At 43.6% G+C, this 21,129-nt stretch overlaps 1 protein-coding gene across 1 annotated transcript in view; it reads left to right on the top strand.

The window, feature by feature from the left end:
- Positions 1–20,949, top strand: part of LOC112259138 (alpha-tectorin-like) — a 78,180-nt gene extending 57,231 nt beyond the window's left edge. Inside the window, exons 22-34 of the mRNA XM_042327857.1 lie at positions 232–431; positions 2,417–2,797; positions 3,104–3,265; positions 3,405–3,529; positions 3,806–4,086; positions 8,830–8,940; positions 11,360–11,562; positions 13,660–13,823; positions 14,150–14,398; positions 16,252–16,414; positions 16,622–16,706; positions 16,879–16,998; positions 20,149–20,949. Of these exons, the coding sequence (XP_042183791.1) occupies positions 232–431; positions 2,417–2,797; positions 3,104–3,265; positions 3,405–3,529; positions 3,806–4,086; positions 8,830–8,940; positions 11,360–11,562; positions 13,660–13,823; positions 14,150–14,398; positions 16,252–16,414; positions 16,622–16,706; positions 16,879–16,998; positions 20,149–20,252 (2,348 nt within the window). The 3' untranslated portion in view covers positions 20,253–20,949. The remainder of the gene's footprint in view (positions 1–231; positions 432–2,416; positions 2,798–3,103; positions 3,266–3,404; positions 3,530–3,805; positions 4,087–8,829; positions 8,941–11,359; positions 11,563–13,659; positions 13,824–14,149; positions 14,399–16,251; positions 16,415–16,621; positions 16,707–16,878; positions 16,999–20,148) is intronic.
- The last annotated feature ends 180 nt before the right edge of the window (positions 20,950–21,129 follow it).

Genomic DNA, 21,129 nt, shown 5'->3' with positions numbered 1-21,129 from the left:
ATTTTACGTTTGTTCTTATGTATTCTGCATCTATCCTCCACTTTGCACCCAAACTGTAATCTGTCCAGAGAACCAATGCCAGGTAAATGAATCATGTAATCGTCATGTCTGTGTCTCAATCAAAGGCATCATATTCCCTAGCGCACTACATAAGGAGTAGGGTGCCATTTTGGACACAATTCACATTTCCTTTACCCATATAAAGACATATTTATTTTTCTCCGTCCCAAGTGCTGACGTGCCCAGCCAACAGCCACTACTCTAGCTGCATGTCAGTGTGCCAACCGCAGTGCACCCCAGCCCGCGGCCAGAGGGAGTGCACCCAAGACTGTGTGGAGGGCTGCCAGTGTGACCAGGGATACGTCCTCAATGGCAAGGGTTGCGTCCGGCCCCAGAACTGTGGCTGCTACAACGACGGCAAGTACTATGAGGTGAGTCAGTCACACAGACAGTAGTCTCTCTCCACAGACATTCGTATACACGTGGCAAGATAGTTAGCTTAAGATTTCAATTATGGCTTGTGAGTAGTACACAGAAAGTACACACAAAGTATTTAAAGATGCACTCCAGCTAATTTTGTACTTTTTCTGTTGAAAAACAAAACCCTGCGTATAAATACAGTAATGTTCACACACTCAATGGTAAAAATAACACGTTTTGAGGTAAATAATGTTTTTTAGACACAAGTGTAAAATTTATGGAGTAGGCCATTCAAGGAGTTGGTCTGATGGTGCCAATGGCTTTGAAACATTCTCAGCACATTTAAGGAACTTGACAGAAAAACTTTCATTACATTAACAGAACGTTTTCTAAAAGTTCAAACATGGTCACATTTTGACATTGGGGATAGTTTGACGTTGGGAATGTTCTCAAAATCTTCCAAGGACCTCCCGGGTGGCGCAGTGGTCTAGGGCTGTGCCACCAGAGACTCTGGGTTCGCGCCCAGGCTCTGTCGCAGCCGGCCGCGACCGGGAGGTCCGTGGGGCGACGCACCTATGGCCTAGCGTCGTCCGGGTTAGGGAGGGTTTGGCCGGTAGGGATATCCTTGTCTCATCGTGCACTAGCGACTCCTGTGGCGGGCCGGGTGCAGTGCGCGCTAACCAGGTCGCCAGGTGCACTGGCTTCCGGGTTAGATACACGCTGTGTTAAGAAGCAGTGCGGCTTGGTTGGGTTGTGTTTCGGAGGACGCATGGCTTTCGACCTTCGTCTCTCCCGAGCCCGTACGGGAGTTGTAGCGATGAGACAAGATAGTAACTACTAACAATTGGATACCATGAAATTGGGGAGAAAAGGGGGTAAAATAAAAATAAATAAAAAATTCTTCCAAGAGCGTTAACAAAACGTTATTCTGTGGTATTTCAGTACTTCAGCACAAAGTTTCCTACAGGTTTCCACATGGTTCTATTTAAAGTCATGTTCTCAAATTGTTCCGAGAATGTAAACTTTCCATAAAAACCACAAGAACTTTAGTAACGTTCAGAAAACGTTGTAAGAGCGTTATTAAAACATATAAATTCTGTTCTCAACATAAACAAAACTCTGTCTATTCTCTATCTTGTTAAGTGTTAAGTGTTCAGGGGTCCACTAATTGGTCACACCTGATCTTAATGAGAGCTATATCCTTTGAAATGGGGTCTGTTTTAAAAGACTAAAAATAGCAGCTTTGTATTCGTAAAAAGACATGGCATGCTAGCTCCATCCTGGTGGCACAGTGGACAAATTCAATGGATAGAGAATTTAAGATTATAGGGTTGAATCTCACTGAATACATGTGTTTGCATAATTAATGTGAAAGGAAATTAATTTCCATGTCTCCTATCTCTGCTTGGAGTAAAAAAAAGTTTACCCAAAATAAACTAGCGGTGTTGTTAAAAGTCTTATTGAAACATTCAGTGTAAGTTTTAAGGAAGTTATTCAAAAACCTTCAAATAACCTATAATTTCCATTCTCAGAGTGTTAATAAAAACCTCCCAGGAAACATATTCGCAGCAAGTACGGGTGCTGAGGGTGCTATTGCACCCCCTGAAGAATCTGAAGGAAAAAAAATCAAATATATATATTTATATTTATTGATTTTTTCCTTCAGATTTTTCATATATATATATATATATATATATATACACATACATACATACAGTAGCAGTCAAAAGTTTGGACACACCTACTCATTCATGGGTTTTTCTTTATTTTTACCTCTAATAAAGAAAAATCCTTGAATGAGTAGGTGTGTCTTAGAAGAGCAATAGAGCCTTCAGTGCAAAAAAAAACCTTGCCCGCGCTACAGATTTATACAGGTAAAATTCCATTGGGATTTAAATCTATTTTGTGAGCAAGGAAAGGCATTACAAATATATATTGTAAAATGAGTTCATTAAGTTTGTTTCCTTTCCCCTTCCGCTTGCTATCCCTCCTCCAGCCCAAACAACTGTTCTGGAACAGTGATTGCACCAAGCGCTGCCAGTGCATCGGCCGTAATCTCATCCAGTGTGACCCACGCCGCTGCAAGGCCGAGGAGGAGTGCGCCCTGCGCCATGACGTGCGCGGCTGCTTCACCCAGCGCTCGCAGCATTGCGTGGCGTCCGGTGGCGGTGTCTTCAGGACCTTTGACGGGGCATCCCTCCGCCTGCCTGCCTCCTGCTCCTTCGTGCTGTCCACCAACTGCCACAAGCTACCTGACCTCTCCTTTCAGCTCATCGCAAACTTCGACAAGTGGAGCACACCCAACCTCACCACCATCTCCCATGCATACCTCTATATTAACGAGGAGAATATCCTGATCTCCGGGAGCACCGTGAAGGTGATGGGGAGGGATTGAGGGTAGATTTAAAGGGTGGTTAGATGGTTGGATGGATGAGTGCATGGCTGCAGGAAGATGATTTGGGGTGGGGGTGATGTCAACAGGTGCATTTTATTTTTTGCATCGCTATCATCTGTTTATTTTGGAGAGAATACATGTGAAATGTGGGTGTTTTTTATTAGTTTGAGGTTGGATGGTGAGTCATGTGTATAGTTGCATCTATCATACAATTATTTGTGTGTGTGTGTACTTAAAAAGTCTGACCACGAGTGCATGAATCTCACAGCCTGTCCTCCCTCCAACCAGGTGAACGGCACTCCTGTGTCGTTGCCTTTTGTCACGGGCCTGATGACGCGCGTCTCCACATCGGAGGGCTTCCTGGTCATCGACACGCCCCAGGACATCCAGGTGCGCTACAACCGCTTCAACACGCTCAGCATCACTATGGGCCAGCGGTTGCAAAACAAGGTTTGTTGTTGTTTTCCCTTATGGTTGGAGAACATTATGTAAGCATTATGTAGAACATTGCCTGGTTATTGTAAAGCATCTTTGGGTTTTAGAAAATAACTAAGAGAGCTATAAAATAGCATGTATTATTATTTGTGAGGTGTGCGGCCTTTGCGGCAACTTCAATGGAGACCCTACTGACGACTACATCACCTCCCGTGGGAAGCCGGCCATCAGCGCCCTGGAGCTGGCCCAAAGCTGGAAGACCAATGGCATGCAGAACAGGTGAGGGGCATGGGAGAGATAGACAGTTAGTGGTTAAATTGACAGTTCTATTAAAAAATATATTTAAAAAAAAACATCCTATGGTGTTGTTGCTTCCTCCAAGCCATTACAAAATGTGTTTGCTGGTTATTTAGCAACGTCCAGAATGTCCTAGGATTTATGGAGAATGTAGTGGTGCTAGTTGAAACATATTGTATCATTGGTGCATTCAAAAGCATGGATGGATCTGCCCAACTCTACCTCTACCTCCCATCTCTTCACCTTCCCTCACTCCAGCTGTGATGAGACCCAGTACATGGCGCTGGCCCAGTCGTGTGAGAACACAGCTGTGCTGGGCCTCCAGGGCGAGGAGGGGTGCCAGAAGCTCACCCAGATGAAGGGCTTCTTCCAGCCCTGCCACGGCCTGCTGGACCCCAGGCCCTTCTACCAGTCCTGCTACCTGGACGGTTGCTACAACCACCACAAGGCCCAGGTGTGCGGCTCGCTGGCTGCCTACGCCGAGGCCTGCCGCTCCCTAGGCACGCTCACCACCAAGTGGATTGCCCAGGAGAATTGTTGTAAGGGCACAGGCATGGGGACGGTCATGGGGGCATGGCGCCACTGGGAGGAGAGAATGGGTCTCTGAAAGGGTTACAAGGGGAGGTACAAGGGTGAATATTGATAAAACATGTTAAAGAATATATATATATATATATATATATATATATATATATATATATATATATATATGCTACAGTAGGCTACTAACTAACATTTCCAGTGGCACACTGACTCCCCTAATGATAAAGGTGAAGCCATAGGCTACTCACGGGGATGGCCGATGCGCTCGTCGTGGCAATAGACCATCTCAAGATGAGCTACTTTGAAAAAACAGTTCTGCTGTTAGCAAAAAATTGGGTGTTGAGAAAAATAAAATCTATTGGTTGTACAGAGATGAGTATTTCCAGCAGTGGGCATTTGCTTTCTAAACGGTACGTTTTTCCCGCGATTGTATTTTGAAATCTGCAAAAGAGGCATACCGACAGCCTCAACCAACCATAGTCAGTCAAAGCTCCCATTCAAGTCAGGAGGACTGGCATCCATTGCTAGTGTACCTATGAGTTTAACAGTCAAATTGCCAAGGTAAGAGGTTATAAAACCCTTCTATGGATTAAATGTTTATGGCCACAACGCAAGAAGCTGTATATTTAGTGCACATGCTGCCCAAACTGCTGCCTTCTTAATTGTAGACATACCGCTATAACTACCAAAATAAAGGAAACACTTGAGTAAATAAGGGATAAAAAGTATGTTATGGTGTTGGGTGCATTTTCCTGGCAAGGTTTAAGACCACTTGTAGAATCTATGCCAAGGCTCATTGAAGCTGTTCTTGCAGCCTTTTAAGACACTTTATGTTGGTGTTCCCTCTATTTTGGCAGATACCTGTATGTGCCTGTGCAGTTATATTTTTTATAAACTATTGATCCTCTGTGGCAAAATGATGCTCTCTGGTGTATTTTAAACATTGAGAGTGGGCTCTTGTGGTTGGATAACTCACACAATTGACCAGTCACATTTATTTATTATGAAGTTTACACCGTGGACACACCTACTCATTCAGGTTTTTTTTTTATATGTAAAATGTTCTACATTGTAGAATAATAGTGAAGACATCAAAACTATGAAATAACACATATGTAATCATGTAGTAACCAATAAAGTGTTATATTGTAGATTCTTCAAAGTAGCCACCATTTGCCTTGATGACAGCTTTGCACACTCTTGGCATTCTCTCAAACAGCTTCATGATATGCTGAGCACTTGTTAGCTGCTTTTTCTTCACTCTGCGGTCCAACTCATCCCAAACCATCTTAATTTGGTTGAGGTCAGGTAATTATGGAGGCCAGGTCATCTGATGCAGCACTCCATCTCTCTCCTTCTTGGTCAAATAGCCCTTACACAGCCTTGAGGTGTGTTGGGTCATTGCCCTGTTGAAAAACAAATGATAGTCCCACTAAGCTCAAACCAGATGGGATGGCGTATCACTGCAAAACGCTGTGGTAGCCATGCTGGTTAAGTGTGCCTTGAATTCTAAATACATCACAGACAGTGTCACCAGCAAAGCACCCCCACACCATCCAACCTCCTCCTCCATGCTTCACAGTGGGAGCCACACATGCAAAGATCCTCCGTTCACCTACTCCATGTCTTACAGAGACACATCGGTTGGAACCACAAATCTCAAATTTGGACTCATTAGACCAAAGGTCAGATTTCCACCTATCTAATGTTCATTGCTCATGTTTCTTGGCCCAAGCAAGCCGCTTCTTCTTATTGGTGTCCTTTAGTTGTTTCTTTGCAGCAATTCGACCATGAAGGCCTGATTTATGCAGTCTCCTCTGAACAGTTGATGATGAGATGTGTCTGTTACTTGAACTCTGTGAAGCATTTATTTGCACTGCAATCTGAGATGCAGTTAACTCTAATGAACTTAGAGTTAACGAGAGCCAGTTTCATCAACAGCACTTGATTGTTTTTGCAACTGCACTTGAAGAAACTTTCAAAGTTCTTGAAATGTTACGCATTAACTGACCTTTATGTCTTAAAGTAATGATGGACTGTCGTTTCTCTTTGCTTATTTGAGCTGTTCTTGCCATATTATGGCATTTTACAAAATAGGGCTATCTTCTGTATACCACCCTACATTGTCACAACACAACTGATTGGCTCAAATGCATTAAGAAGGAAAGAAATTCCACAAATGTACTTTTAAGAAGGCACACATGTTAATTGAAATGCATTCCAGGTGACTGCCTCATGAAGCTGGTTGAGAGAATGCCAAAAGTGTGTAAAGCTGTCATCAAGGCAAAGGGTGGCTACTTTGAAGAATCTCAAATATAAAATATATTTGGATTTGTTTAAAACTTTTTTGGTTACTACAGGATTCCATGTGTTATTTCATATTTTTGATATCTTCACTATTATTCTACAATGTAGAAAGAAGTTTAAAAAATAAAGAAAAACCCTTGAATGTGTAGGCGTGGCCAAACTTTTGATTGGTAGTATATATATGTTTATAGAATGGGTGGGTCTAATCCTGAATGCTGATTGGTTAAAAGCGCATTCCAGCCAGTGTCTATTCCACAAGATACCATCGGCTAAATATATGACATGAAAATGCCTATTTACTCCGTTCCATCTGACTGCGCAATCCACTGTTTCATCAGCTCAGGCAGGGAAGTTATACATTTGATCTCCACTGTAAAAAGCATCTAGTCATTATCTCACATTTCTTTTAGACTAGCATTTGGTTCTCAACAGTGGACATTTATATAAACCTTGCTGTCTGTCTCTCTGACATCTGCAACATTGTTTCAATATTCAAATGTGATCTTCAACTGTCCCATTGTAATGAACCTGTAGGAGTCGGGACGAGAGAGAGAGGCAGGCAGTGTTTTTTAGCCTGTCGAAATCATGAATGAGCTGGCATCATTTTTATGGATATATACAAAGAAATGTCAATTGAAAAAAGGTCAAACGAAACGAAGTGCAGCTAGCTTGCAGTCTTTCCAGCTTCAGTTTGAAGTTATTGTGTTGTGCAGAGGCGAACTCCTCTGAACAACAGTGTCCTAATGAGCACATTTTCTATGCCAGGCGAAATCGTGCCTCATTGGCTCATTGTCCAAATAAATGTCACTAGAAAACAGCTTAAACAAATGCAGCTACTGTTGTTATTCTGTCTGCACTGTTAGCCGTAGTTGGCTAGCTAGCAAGCAACATTTCGAATGAACGACCATAGATACAGAACAAAAAGACAAAAAGACTGAATGACTGGGTCGCGTCTCTGGCAACCAAACCTATAGAACGAACAACCAGCTGGCTTGGGTAGCAACCCTAGATTTGTTTCGGGACTATATTTTGGGAATAAAATTTTTAATAAAAATATGCCAATCATTATTTAAACATGTTGGTAACCGGTTGAATAAAAGTGATAATGCCCTCGAATCCTGTGTTTGGAGGATATATTGGCACGGTAACAACTGTGCCGAATATATCCTCCAAACACCAGCGTCTCTGGGATTATCACTTAAGTATACACTACATATATAATATATATATATATATATATATATATATTTCCTTTATTATAATTATATATATTTTTGTTTCCTCTTGAACCTGGGCCAAGGGGCTTCAGCCCCGGTAAGCCCCTGCCTTAATCTGTCCCTGCAAATATGTAAGTTCAAAACATGTTAAAAACACTGTTTATGTGTGGGTGTCCCTGACCTTGCCAACAGACAAAGAGCTATGAATGGATCAGTGGTTCACCGATTTGGGCTTTGATTGGCTCGGAAAAGTAAAAGGAGGTGGTGTGTAAAGAAACATGTTTATTTTTTGTTTCTTTGGGACCATCAGGCGAAGTCCTAAAAACGTATTTCGGGACATCCCTCTGAACAAGCTGGGAACTAGACAAAAACCGCCAGAGGACCTTGACAGAACGTACTGTTTTAAACTATGTCATTTGAACACAGGAATGTTCTTTCAACGTTCCCACGAAACGTGTCTAGAACATTCATATCTTATATTCCGAGAACATCACAACCATGTTCTATGTGTGTTTGGTTGTGACGTTGATGGAATATTCTCCTAACCCTCAGAAAACTAGACACGTGAATGTTCTTACAACGTTCCAATGAAAAGTGTCCACAACATTAATATAGAATATTCTGAGAACATGCTAACCATGTTCTGGGTAAGTTCCGTTTGACATTAAGGGAATGGTCTCTGGGAAACAGTTCTTGCACATCAATGGAATATTCATATGAAAATATTAGGAGATGACCTAATGAGACTCTGAAGGGTTGTGGGAACATTTTTTTGTTAGCTGGGAGGTGTGTGCAATTAAATGATCAGGTAGGACAGAAAACCAGCAGTACTCTGGAACTTGTAGGGTAAGATTTGAATACCCCTACTTTAAGTTAACACAGAGTTCCGCAGGGTAGGTCCATTATTGTTCTTACTACACATGCTACCAGAGGGCGATGTAAAGCACAAAACACGTTATGCCATGGTTATGGCTTTCATTGTTACGCAGATGATACACAGTTAACTGAGGTGTAGCTGTGGGGTCAATGAATTACTTGGGTGTGGATCCAAAACTTTGAGCATGCGTTGGTGTCCGTGGAGGAAATTTCAGGGATATTTGATTTATGTTTCTCTAAACTGAGCATCAGGCTATTCAAGAATGACAGTTCAGTTGTGTTCTCATGGTTGAGTGTTAGTGGTGTGACAGCTAACATTGTTCCTGGATCTGTCTTTAGCAGAATGGATCTACGACCCTTGTGCAGGAGAGATCTGCACCAACAACACGTGTGAGCAGGAGAACGGGGGAGACCTGTGTGGCTGCCCTGAGCTGCCCAACAACGCTGGTGGTGAGTGCGAGGGGGCAGAGTGGGGGAGTCGAGAGAAGGGGGTGAGCGAGGGTGGGGGGATTGATTGTTGGGCTAAACAAGAATAGAGACAAATGTAGAAATGTATTTTTTAAATCTCAGTTATTTATTTATCCTACTCGGTCACATTTTGATCAAATCTCTTACAAGAAATACCTGGGTTGTGTTCACTAGGCATGAAATGGGAGTAAACTGTTTGAACACAACTTCAAATCAAATCAAATTTTATTTGTCACATACACATGGTTAGCAGATGTTAATGCGAGTGTAGCGAAATGCTTGTGCTTCTAGTTCCGACAATGCTGTAATAACCAACAAGTAATCTAACTAACAATTCCAAAACTACTGTCTTATACACAGTGTAAGGGGATAAATAATATGTACATAAGGATATATGAATGAGTGATGGTACAGAGCAGCATAGGCAAGATACAGTAGATGGTATCGAGTGCAGTATATACATATGAGATGAGTATGTAAACAAAGTGGCATAGTTAAAGTGGCTAGTGATACATGTATTACATAAGGATGCAGTCGATGACATAGAGTACAGTATATACGTATGCATATGAGATGAATAATGTAGGGTAAGTAACATTATATAAGGTAGCATTGTTTAAAGTGGCTAGTGATATATTTACATCATTTCCCATCAATTCCCATTATTAAAGTGGCTGGAGTTGTGTCAGTGTCAGTGTGTTGGCAGCAGCCACTCAATGTTAGTGGTGGCTGTTTAACAGTCTGATGGCCTTGAGATAGAAGCTGTTTTTCAGTCTCTCGGTCCCAGCTTTGATGCACCTGTACTGACCTTGCCTTCTGGACGATATCGGGGTGGCTCGGGTGGCAGTGGCTCGGGTGGTTGATGTCCTTGATGATCTTTATGGCCTTCCTGTAACATCGGGTGGTGTAGGTGTCCTGGAGGGCAGGTAGTTTGCCTCCGGTGATGCGTTGTACAGACCTCACTACCCTCTGGAGAGCCTTACGGTTGAGGGCGGAGCAGTTGCCGTACCAGGCAGTGATACAGCCCGCCAGGATGCTCTCGATTGTGCATCTGTAGAAGTTTGTGAGTGCTTTTGGTGACAAGCCGAATTTCTTCAGCCTCCTGAGGTTGAAGAGGCGCTGCTGCGCCTTCTTCACGATGCTGTCTGTGTGAGTGGACCAATTCAGTTTGTCTGTGATGTGTATGCCGAGGAACTTAAAACTTGCTACCCTTTCCACTACTGTTCCATCGATGTGGATAGGGGAGTGTTCCCTCTGCTGTTTCCTGAAGTCCACAATCATCTCCTTAGTTTTGTTGACGTTGAGTGTGAGGTTATTTTCGTGACACCACACTCCGAGGGCCCTCACCTCCTCCCTGTAGGCCGTCTCGTCGTTGTTGGTAATCAAGCCTACCACTGTTGTGTCGTCCGCAAACTTGATGATTGAGTTGGAGGCGTGTGTGGCCATGCAGTCGTGGGTGAACAGGGAGTACAGGAGAGGGCTCAGAACGCACCCTTGTGGGGCCCCAGTGTTGAGGATCAGCGGGGAGGAGATGTTGTTGCCTACCCTCACCACCTGGGGCGGCCCGTCAGGAAGTCCAGTACCCAGTTGCACAGGGCGGGGTCGAGACCCAGGGTCTCGAGCTGGATGACGAGCTTGGAGGGTACTATGGTGTTGAATGCCGAGCTGTAGTCGATGAACAGCATTCTCACATAGGTATTCCTCTTGTCCAGATGGGTTAGGGCAGTGTGCAGTGTGGTTGAGATTGCATCGTCTGTGGACCTATTTGGGCGGTAAGCAAATTGGAGTGGGTCTAGGGTGTCAGGTAGGGTGGAGGTGATATGGTCCTTGACTAGTCTCTCAAAGCACTTCATGATGACGGAAGTGAGTGCTACGGGCGGTAGTCGTTTAGCTCAGTTACCTTAGCTTTCTTGGGAACAGGAACAATGGTGGCCCTCTTGAAGCATGTGGGAACAGCAGACTGGTATAGGGATTGGTTGAATATGTCCGTAAACACACCGGCCAGCTGGTCTGCGCATGCTCTGAGGGCGCGGCTGGGGATGCCGTCTGGGCCTGCAGCCTTGCGAGGTTAACACGTTTAAATGTCTTACTCACCTCGGCTGCAGTGAAGGAGAGACCGCATGTTTTCGTTGCAGGCCGTGTCAGTGGCACTGTATTGTCCTCAAAGCGGGCAAAAAAGTTATTTAGTCTGCCTGGAGCAAGACATCCTGGTCCGTGACTGGGCTGGATTTCTTCCTGTAGTCCGTGATTGACTGTAGACCCTGCCACATGCCTCTTGTGTCTGAGCCGTTAAATTGAGATTCTACTTTGTCTCTTTGTCAACTTAAGCCCAAGTCTAGAAACTGAATACTGGGTAGCTACTGTATTCTTATGATTCTCAAGCCCTGTGTTTTCCTGCCAGGCGTGGATGACATAATCCAGGCGGAGGTGACATGTAAGCACGCCCAGATGGAGGTGTCCATCTCCAAGTGTAAGCTCTTCCAGCTGGGCTTCGAGCGTGAGGATGTGAGGATCAATGACCAGTACTGCCCCGGCATTGAGGGAGAGGACTTCATCTCCTTTCACATCAACAACTCCAAGGGCCATTGCGGCTCCATTGTACAGGTAATTAACCACAGATTGAGGGTCAGTGGATCATTTTTCAATTCTAACCTTTCATTAGGGGTGTGATAACATATCTGTCCCTGTATCAGTGGTCTCCTTCCACATAAACCACACAAAGGAACAGTGTGGCTATATCAGACAGGTAGCCACAGATCTACAGTCGGATTAGTCTACCTTTAATCAGAACTGTAATCATTAGCGGGATGAAAAAATATCTGATCCCGGATTAGTGGTTAGAGTGCTACTTCCACCTACAGGTGGCGAATACGTCTTAGGCTTGTGACTCAGGGATAATAGAGCTCCATTTTCCTGGTGAGAATCTGCGTATAGCCAATAGGGTAGATCTGTCCTACTACACTGCAAAAAGTGAAATCTAAGTAAGCCTAAATATCTTATATTGAGTGATGAATCTCTTAAAATGTGTTTTTTCCCCCTAGTTTTTTTCATGCAAAGCTAAATGAGCTAATGTCATTGACAGATAGGTTTTCTTATTTTAACCTAAAAAAGGCTTAATACAGGTAATGTATCTTATTTCAAAATACTTGACCTTAATACTGACGATAAAGGTAAAATATTGTGAAAAACACATTGAAATTAGATAAATTACTTGTATTAAGCCTTTAGTTTAAAATAGGCAAAATGATCTGCTAATGACATTAGAAAACTTACTTGGTAAAATATATATATATATATTTTATCACTCAATAGAAGATACTCTACTTGACCAACAATATGTGGACACCTGCTTGCTGAACATCTCATTCCAAAATCATTCATATGGAGTTGGTCCCCCATTTGCTGCTATAACAGCCTCCACTCTTCTGGGAAGGCGTTCCACTAGATGTTGGAACATTGCTGCGTGGACTTGCTTCCATTCAGCCATGAGCATTAGTGAGGTCGGTCACTTATGTTGGGGCGATTAGGCATGGCTCGCAGCCGGCATTCCAATTCATCCCAAAGGTGTTCGATGGGGTTGAGGTCAGGGCTCTGTGCAGGCCAATCAAGTTCTTCCACACCGATCTCAACGAACCATTTCTGTTTGGGCCTCGCTTTGTGCACGGGTGCATTGTCATGCTGAAACAGGAAAGCGCCTTCCACAAACTGTTGCCACAAAGTTGGAAGCACAGACTCATCTAGAATGTCATTGTATGCTGTAGCGTTAAGATTTACCTTCACTGGAACTAATGGGCCTAGCCCGAACCATGAAAAACAGCCCCAGACCATTATTCCTCCTCTGCCAAACTTTACACTTGGCACTATGCATTGGGGCAAGCAGCGTTCTCCTGGAATCCGCCAAACCCAGATTTGTCCGTCGGGACTGGCAGATGGTGAAGCGTGATTCATCACCCCAGAGTCCAATGGCGGTGAGATTTACACCACTCCAGACAACGCTTGTCATTGCTCATGGTAATCTTAGGCTTGTGTATGGCAGCTTGGCTATGGAAACCCATTTCATGAAGCTCCCGATGAACAGTTCTTGTGCTGACATTTCTTCCAGAGGTAGTTTGGAACGCGGTAGTGAGTGTTGCAAACGATGACAGGCAATTTTTTTATTTTTTTTACACGCTACTTGCTTCAGCACTCGGCGGTCCCATTCTGTGAGCTTGTGTGGCCTACCACTTCGCGGCTAAGCCGTTGTTGCCCCTAAACGTTTCCACTTCACAATAACAGCACTTATAGTTGACCGGGGCAGCTCTAGCAGGGCAGAAATTTGACAAACTGACTTGTTGGAAAGATGGCATCCTATGACGGTGCCACGTTGAAAATCACTGAGCTCCTCAGTAAGGGCATTCTACAACCAATGTTTGTCTATGGAGATTGCATGGCTGTGTGCTCGATTTTATACACCTGTCAGCAACTGGTGTGGCTGAAATAACTGAATCCACTCATTTGAAGGCGTGTCCACATACTTTTGTATATACAGTGTATTTAGGCTTGCTTAGATTTTACTTTTTGCAGTGTATCCAAATTGCCAGTAGGGCTCCATGTTACTAGTGAAATCTCTTCCCAGATCAATAGTCATACTATACCTACTGTAATGACGGTTATTGTCTGGAATTTCTATCTTCAAAATGTGAACATTTTATTTTCTACCAGTCCAACGGCACACACATCATGTACAAGAACACGGTGTGGATCGAGAGTGTGAACAACACAGGCAACATCATCACCAGGGACAAGACAATCAACGTGGAGTTTACCTGCGCCTACGAGCTAGACATCAAGATATCCTTGGAGACCGTGCTCAAGCCCATGCTCAGGTTAGAGGACCTTATTTTTCTCAACACTAGGGTTGCAAACTTTCCCAAAATTCCCAGGCTTTCCAGAAATCCCAATTGTAAGATTCCCAGAATCGGAAGGGAATTAGCAGGAAATCTAGAATACTTACTTATTTTGGTTTTATATCTATACATTTATTTGAATGATAGATATACAGTATGTGCCATGTCACATTGGACAAGGAGACAAGAGATTGCACACAACCAATGCTTTCCATTTCCTGACTTCCCTCTCCCTATCTCCTCCCCACCTTATCTCTCTCTCTCTCCCAACTTCCCTCTCGCTTTCTCTTTCTCCCTCTCTCCAGTGTTATCAACCTCACCCTCCCCACCCAGGAAGGCAACTTCATCACTAAGATGGCGCTGTACAAGAACTCCTCGTACCGCCATCCATACCGCGAGGGTGAGGTGGTGCTGAGCACCAGGGACGTCATCTTTGTGGGGGTGTTTGTGGAGGGGGCCGATGAGGACCAGCTCATCCTCATCGTCAATATGTGCTGGGCCACGCCGTCCCGCTACAGCAACGACCACCTCCGCTACGTCCTCATAGAGAAAGGGTAGGCTCAACACCTACGGCCAAAACAGCACCCTATCCATTATTTGGCTCAGAAAATTCTTGCAACTTTCCCTATGTAATGGGTGCGTGCTGGTGGCAGGGAGGTCAGGCGCAGGAGAGTGAACTTGATATAAACGGAGCAGTTTAATAAATGCAAAAAAACCTCAGAAAACCCACATATACAAAAATGTATATAAAAGGGTACAAAACCCATCGCACACCAGAACATGACTTGCACAAAACATACAAACAATCACCGACAAAAACATGAGGGGAAACAAAGGGTTAAATACACAACATGTACTTGATGGGATCGAAACCAGGTGTGGTGGAAGATGAGACAAAACAAATGGAAAATGAAAAATGGATCAGCGATGGCTAGAAGGTTGGTGATGTCGACCGCTGAACACTGCCCGAACAAGGAGAGGGACCACCTGGGAGGGATCCAACACGTCCTCCACCGGAACCCAGCATCTCTCCTCCAGACCATACCCCTCCCAGTCCACGAGGTACTGAAGGCCCCTCGCCTGACGTCTCAAATCCAGTATGGAACGAACGGAGTACGCCGGGGCCCCCTCAATGTCCAGAGGGGGCGGAGGGACCTCAGACTCCTGGAGCGGGCCAGCTACCACCGGCCTGAGGAGAGACACATGGAACGAGGTGTTAATGCGGTAATCGGGGGGACTCCGACTCTGATGCCAAGGAGCCAGAACCGGCTGATACCCCAATACACACTGGAAGGGAGAGAGGAATGCCCTCCAGACCCTCGACGTGAACTGGGGACCCCGATCAGACACTATTAACTCAGGCACCCCGTAGTGCCGGAAGACATGTGTAAACAGGGCCTCCGCAGTCTGTAGGGCTGTAGGGAGACCGGGCAAAGGAAGGAAACGACAGAAAAACGATCCACAATGACCAGGATCGTGGTGTTTCCCTGTGAAGGAGGAAGATCGGTTAGGAAATCTATCGACAGGTGCGACCACGGCCGTTGTGGAACGGGTAAGGGTTGGAACTTACCTCTGGGCAGGTGCCTAGGAGCCTTACACTGGGCGCACACCGAGCAGGAGGAAACATAAACCCTCACATCCTTAGCCATAGTGGGCCACCAGTACTTCCCACTAAGACAGTGCACAGTCCGACCGATCCCAGGATGACCAGAGGAGGGTGACGTGTGAGCCCAATAGACCAGCCGGCTGCGGACAGCAGACGGAACATACAGATGCCCAGCTGGACACTGGAGGGGAGCGGGCTTTGCACGTGACGCCCGCTCAATGTCCACGTACAGCTCACACACTACTGGCGCCACCAGGCAAGAGGTGGGGAATATGGGAGTGGGATCCATGGGCCGCTCCTCTGTGTCATACAGCCGGGACAATGCGTCTGCCTTAACGTTCTGGGAGCCTGGTCTGTAAGAAAGGGTAAACACAAGACAGGTGAAAAACATGGCCCACCTTGCCTGGCGAGTGTTCAGTCTCCTCGCCGCCCGGATGTACTCCAGGTTGTCGTGGTCAGTCCAGATGAGAAAAGGGTGTCTAGCCCCCTCAAGCTAATGTCTCCACGCCTTCAAGGCCTTGACGACAGCCAACAGCTCCCGGTCCCCCACATCATAGTTTCGCTCCGCCGGGCTGAATTTCTTCGAGAAGAAGGCACAGGGGTGGTGCTTCGGTGGCGTACCCGAGCGCTGAGAGAGCACAGCTCCTATCCCAGTCTCAGACGCGTCCACCTCCACTATGAACGCTTCGGCAGATGTCGTGACACCCAAAATTACCAGGTTTTCCAGAAATCCTGGCTGTAGGATATTGTAAAACAACAAAGGAAAAGGACCACACTAACTTCTCCTTCTCTGTTCCAAAGTTGTCCCAACGTCAAGGACAATACCATCGGCATGGCTGAGAACGGGGTGTCCCTCACCTGTCGCTTCCACGTCACCGTCTTCAAGTTCATCGGGGACTACAGTGAGGTCCACCTTCACTGTGACGTGTCACTGTGTGACCACGAGACCAATGCCTGCAAAGTGGTGAGGAGATCCTGAACACTGCACACTGAACATGGGGGTGACCACTGAACACAGGTCGATATTACATCAGGAACCACTTTAATCTGTCCAGGAAACTGTCCCAAAGTGTTAATACAATGGCTAAGCTTACAATGGCTACGTTATTCCACCTTATCGTGTGTGTGTGTGTGTGTGTGTGTGTGTGTGTGTGTGTGTGTGTGTGTGTAGAACTGTCCCCACAACAGGAGAATGTACTCAGACTACAGCGATCACAAGGAGCAGATCCTCACTGTAGGACCCATCAGAAGGCGAGGTACACATCAGTGTGTGTGTATGTGATACAGACATGTCACCTTAATGTATGAGTGTGTGTGTGTGTGTATTGTCTGTGTCTGATGCTCAACTGCAACATATGCATGCATTATGTTTGTGTAAATACCAGTATGTGTATGATTAATAATTGTGTGTTTATGTGTGCATATTAGAGTCGGACTGGTGTGAGGTGGGTAACGGAGGCTGTGAGCAGATCTGCACCAGTAAAGGAATGGGAGCTATGTGTAGCTGTGTGACTGGGATGCTGCAGAGGGATGGAAAGAGCTGTCGAGGTAGACACACATCATCCTCTCACGTCTATAGTGCTAATAAATAATATGGGTCATTCTACGAATACTGCCTCTAAGGTAGTGTAATTTTGTTAAAAATACATTTTTCACCTAATTGTACCATTCTGTCATAAAGAGCAACTTCATAACAAACATGTTTCCCATCTCCATAGGTTCAATGAAGAAAAATTCCTTTAACAGTAACTTGGGTTGCAAAATTCCGTTAACTTTCCCAAAATTCCCAGGTTTTACAGAAATCCCGGTTGGAAGATTATCGGAATCAGAAGGGAATAAGCAAGAAAAATGTCATCCTCAAATCAGGATTTCTGCATAATATGGGAATTTGGCAAAGAAAAAAGGAAGTACAATGTACAAGAGATTGGGTCAATTCCATTTCAATAGACTGAATTGAAAATGCATTGATCCCGCGCACTGTACAGTGGGCACATATTCTGTCTTCATTTTGAAGGTACTTATAGTGCCTTCAGAAAGTATGCAGACCCCTTGACTTTTTCCAAATTTAGTTGTTAGAGCCTGAATTAAAAATGTATTAAATTGAGAGTTTGTGTCACACAACACCCCATAATGTCAAAATGAAAAGCTGAAATGTCTTGAGTCAATAAATATTCAACTCCTTGTTATGGCAAGGTTAAATAAGTTCCGGAGTAAAAATGTGCTTAACAAATCACATAATAAGTTGTATGGACTCGCTCTGTGTGCAGTAATAGTATTTAACATGATTTTTGAATGACAACCTCACACATCCCAGTGGAGGCTGCTGAGGGTAGAACGACTCATAACAATGGCTGGAACGGAGCAAATGGAATGGAAACCATGTATTTGATACCATTCCACTCATTCCACTCCAGCCAATACCACAAGCCCGTCCTCCTCAATTAAGGTGCCCAACCATCTGTGACACATACAATTATCTGTAAGGTCCCTCAGTCGAGCAGTGAATATCAAACATAGATTCAACCACAGACCAGGGAGGTTTTCCAATGCCTCGCAAAGAAGTGCACATTAGTAGGTGGGTAAAAAAAAAAGCAGACATTGAATATCCCTTTGAGCAAGGTGAAGTTTTAATTACACTTTGAATGGTGTATCGATACAGCCAGTCACTACAAAGATACAGGCGTCCTTCCTAACTCGGATGCCAGAGAGGATGGAAACCAACCACTCAGGGAGTTCACCATTAGGCCATTGGGGACTTTAAAACAGTTGAATGTCTGTGATAGGAGAAAACTGACCCAACGACATTGTAGTTACTCCACAGCGCTAACCTAATTGACAAAGGGAAAGATGAAAACCTGTAGAAAATAAAATATTCCAAAACTATCATCCTGTTTGCAACAAGGCACTGAAGTAGTACTGCAAAAAAATGTGGCAAAGCAATTTACTTTTTGTTCAGAATACAAAGTGTTATGTTTGGGGCAAATCCATTACAACACATTACTGAGTACTACTCTCCATATTTTCAAGCATAGTGGTGGCTGCTCATGTTATGGGTGTGCTTGTAGTCAATAAGGACTGTGGAGTTTTTTCCAGGATAAAAAATAAACATAATGCCAAGCTTCGGCTGGAGTGGTGCTAAGCACAAGCAAATTTCTAGAGGAAAACCTGGTTCAGTCTGCTTTGGTATTTGGTATTTTATTAGGATCCCCATTAGCTGTTGCGAAAGCAGCAGCTACTCTTCCTGGGGTCCACATGAAACATGACATAATACAGAACATTAATAGACAAGAACAGCTCCCCGACATTGGAAGATGAATTCACCTTTCAACAGGACAATAGCCTAAAACACAAGGCCAAATCTACTGTACACTGGAGTTGCTTACCAAGAGGACATTGAATGTTCCTGATTGGCCTAGTTAGTTTAGACTTAAATCAGCTTGAAAATCTATGGCAAGACTTGAAAATGGATGTCTAGCGATGATTTAAAAACCAACTTGAAGAATTTAAAAAAAAAAAGTGCAAATATTGTACAATCCAGGTGTGCAAAGCTCAAGTTCGGTCTTTTTAATATTGTTTTCCAGTATTTAGAGTACTTTTTCCACTGGTATTAACTTGTTATTAACTAGGAAATGATGTGGTATCAATGGTACTTTCTTGTTCTTGGGTCGTTCCACAAAATGATTGCCTTTTGTGTCCCTTTGATATTTTAAGAAGAAATTGTGCACCATTATTTACTTTTAAAAGCCTGTTATATTCAGTGAAGTGCCCTTTAATATAGACTACATGGAGAATTCAATAAATCCATTTTCAATATGGATAAAGACTTCCTAAAGTGCCAAAATTCAGTATTTTCTCAGTTCACCCTCTGTGACATCCTGGAAGATTTTAATCCACTTAAGCACTACATTTCTCAAAATTGTCACAATGTTTGTAAAGCCCTAGTTATTTTGTTGCTTTAGCAAAGTAATTTCTAAAAATGTCATTAGTAATTAATTTGAAGGTAAAAAACTGACCCTTATTTTAAGGTCAACCCTGTTTCATGTACTCTTGTTTTAATATGGTGAAACTATTCCTTTGAAAAAAATGATTCTAAAGAAAGAGTGAACATCTAATAGTCAAATCATACCATAAAAGCAAGTGAGCTGGTTTTGCTCTTGAAAAAATTATAATTATGAAGCTTGCATTCAATTGCCCCTCTCTGTTGCACACAAGCGTCCATTTCCACTGTCACAAGGGGATTTATGGTTGATTTCAGATAAAATCGTCAACCCTGTTACTTTATTTGGCACTTACTGTACTAGTCTTTTTTTTCTTATTTTTTTAAAAAGTTGAACATTATTAAAGAATGTGAAAATTAGGTGAAATGAAAAGTAATTTTTCACCAAGTTACAGATCTCAAAAGGCACCAAATTGGTGGAACGACCCACTTACACAACACCATTGGTAACTACTTGTTAATCAAATACAAGATGAATATAAATCAATCTTCAAGAAACAAGCACGTAAATCATTAATACTGTATTGTTGCCATTTTACCATCTACTTTTTAAGTAATTCCTGGTTATTTCGGGACCATAATGTAAAGTAACACCAAAAAATTATGTTTGATCCCAATAACATCTGGGTTCTCTTCTTTCTCATCTGACCTTCTATTCTAACCTTCATAAGACATTCTATTTTTTTATTCCCTCCATGCAGCTGTCAGCTCCAGCGTTGACCTTCGACCCCTTGTTTTCCCTCTGGCTCTTAGCACCGTGGTCTCCGTGCTCCTCACTCACACACACAATTCCCTCTTCTCCTAACCCTGGGCGGACAGTCAGAGAGAGAGGAGGGAGAAAGAGACAGATAAAAAGAGAAGATGAGAGCAGTATAACACGAAAAAAAGAGGAGAGGAGAGCAGACATCTACACTTCCTACTCACTGTCACAGAGACTGCCACAGCAACCAATCACAGAGCAGACAGGCACTTCCCACCAGTTGCACTAAACAAAAACAAAAAAACAACTCACAAGACTGGGGCACTGGATCACAATGGAAAAAGGCCTCCAAAAGAGTCTCTCTATTCACGTATACTTTAGCTAGACAGCAGAAAGTCGGTATATTTCATTTAACAAACAGCTTAGTGAGTTAGTGCTAGATACCGTGTTTTTTTATGAGAGGTGAGGGGATAGTTTGCAGTACATTTATCTTTGATAGCAAAGCTTGGTTGCAAAAATGTTTTAAAAATAATTGTATCTTTATTTATGTGTGAATCAGAGGCTGTGTATGTGAATCGATTTCCTGTTCTCTTCTCAGCCCTTAATCCCCTAATCTGAAACTACAGTATGAGTCTCAGTAACATACAAAGTAATGCTCTGGTGCAGTGGTTCCCAAACTTTTTATAGTCCCATACCCCTTCAAACATTCAACCTCCAGCTGCATATCCCCTGTAGCGCCAAGGCCAGCACACTCTCAAATGTTGTTTTTTGCCATCATTGTAAGCCTGCCACACACACACTATACGATACATTTATTAAACATAATGAGTGTGAGTTTTTGTCACAACCCAGCTTAAGGGACCATGGCACAAATAATATAATAAAAATCAATAATTTTGCTCTTTATTTAGCCATCTTACATAACTTATAAAACTTTATTTGTTCATTGAAAATTGTGAATAACTCTCCACAGGTTAATGAG

The sequence above is a fragment of the Oncorhynchus tshawytscha genome, linkage group LG09 (assembly GCF_018296145.1).
Source record: "Oncorhynchus tshawytscha isolate Ot180627B linkage group LG09, Otsh_v2.0, whole genome shotgun sequence".
Classification (NCBI taxonomy): Eukaryota; Metazoa; Chordata; class Actinopteri; order Salmoniformes; family Salmonidae; genus Oncorhynchus; species Oncorhynchus tshawytscha.
The sequence above is the reverse complement of the archived record's forward strand: the minus strand, read 5'-3'. Positions and strand labels throughout refer to the sequence as shown.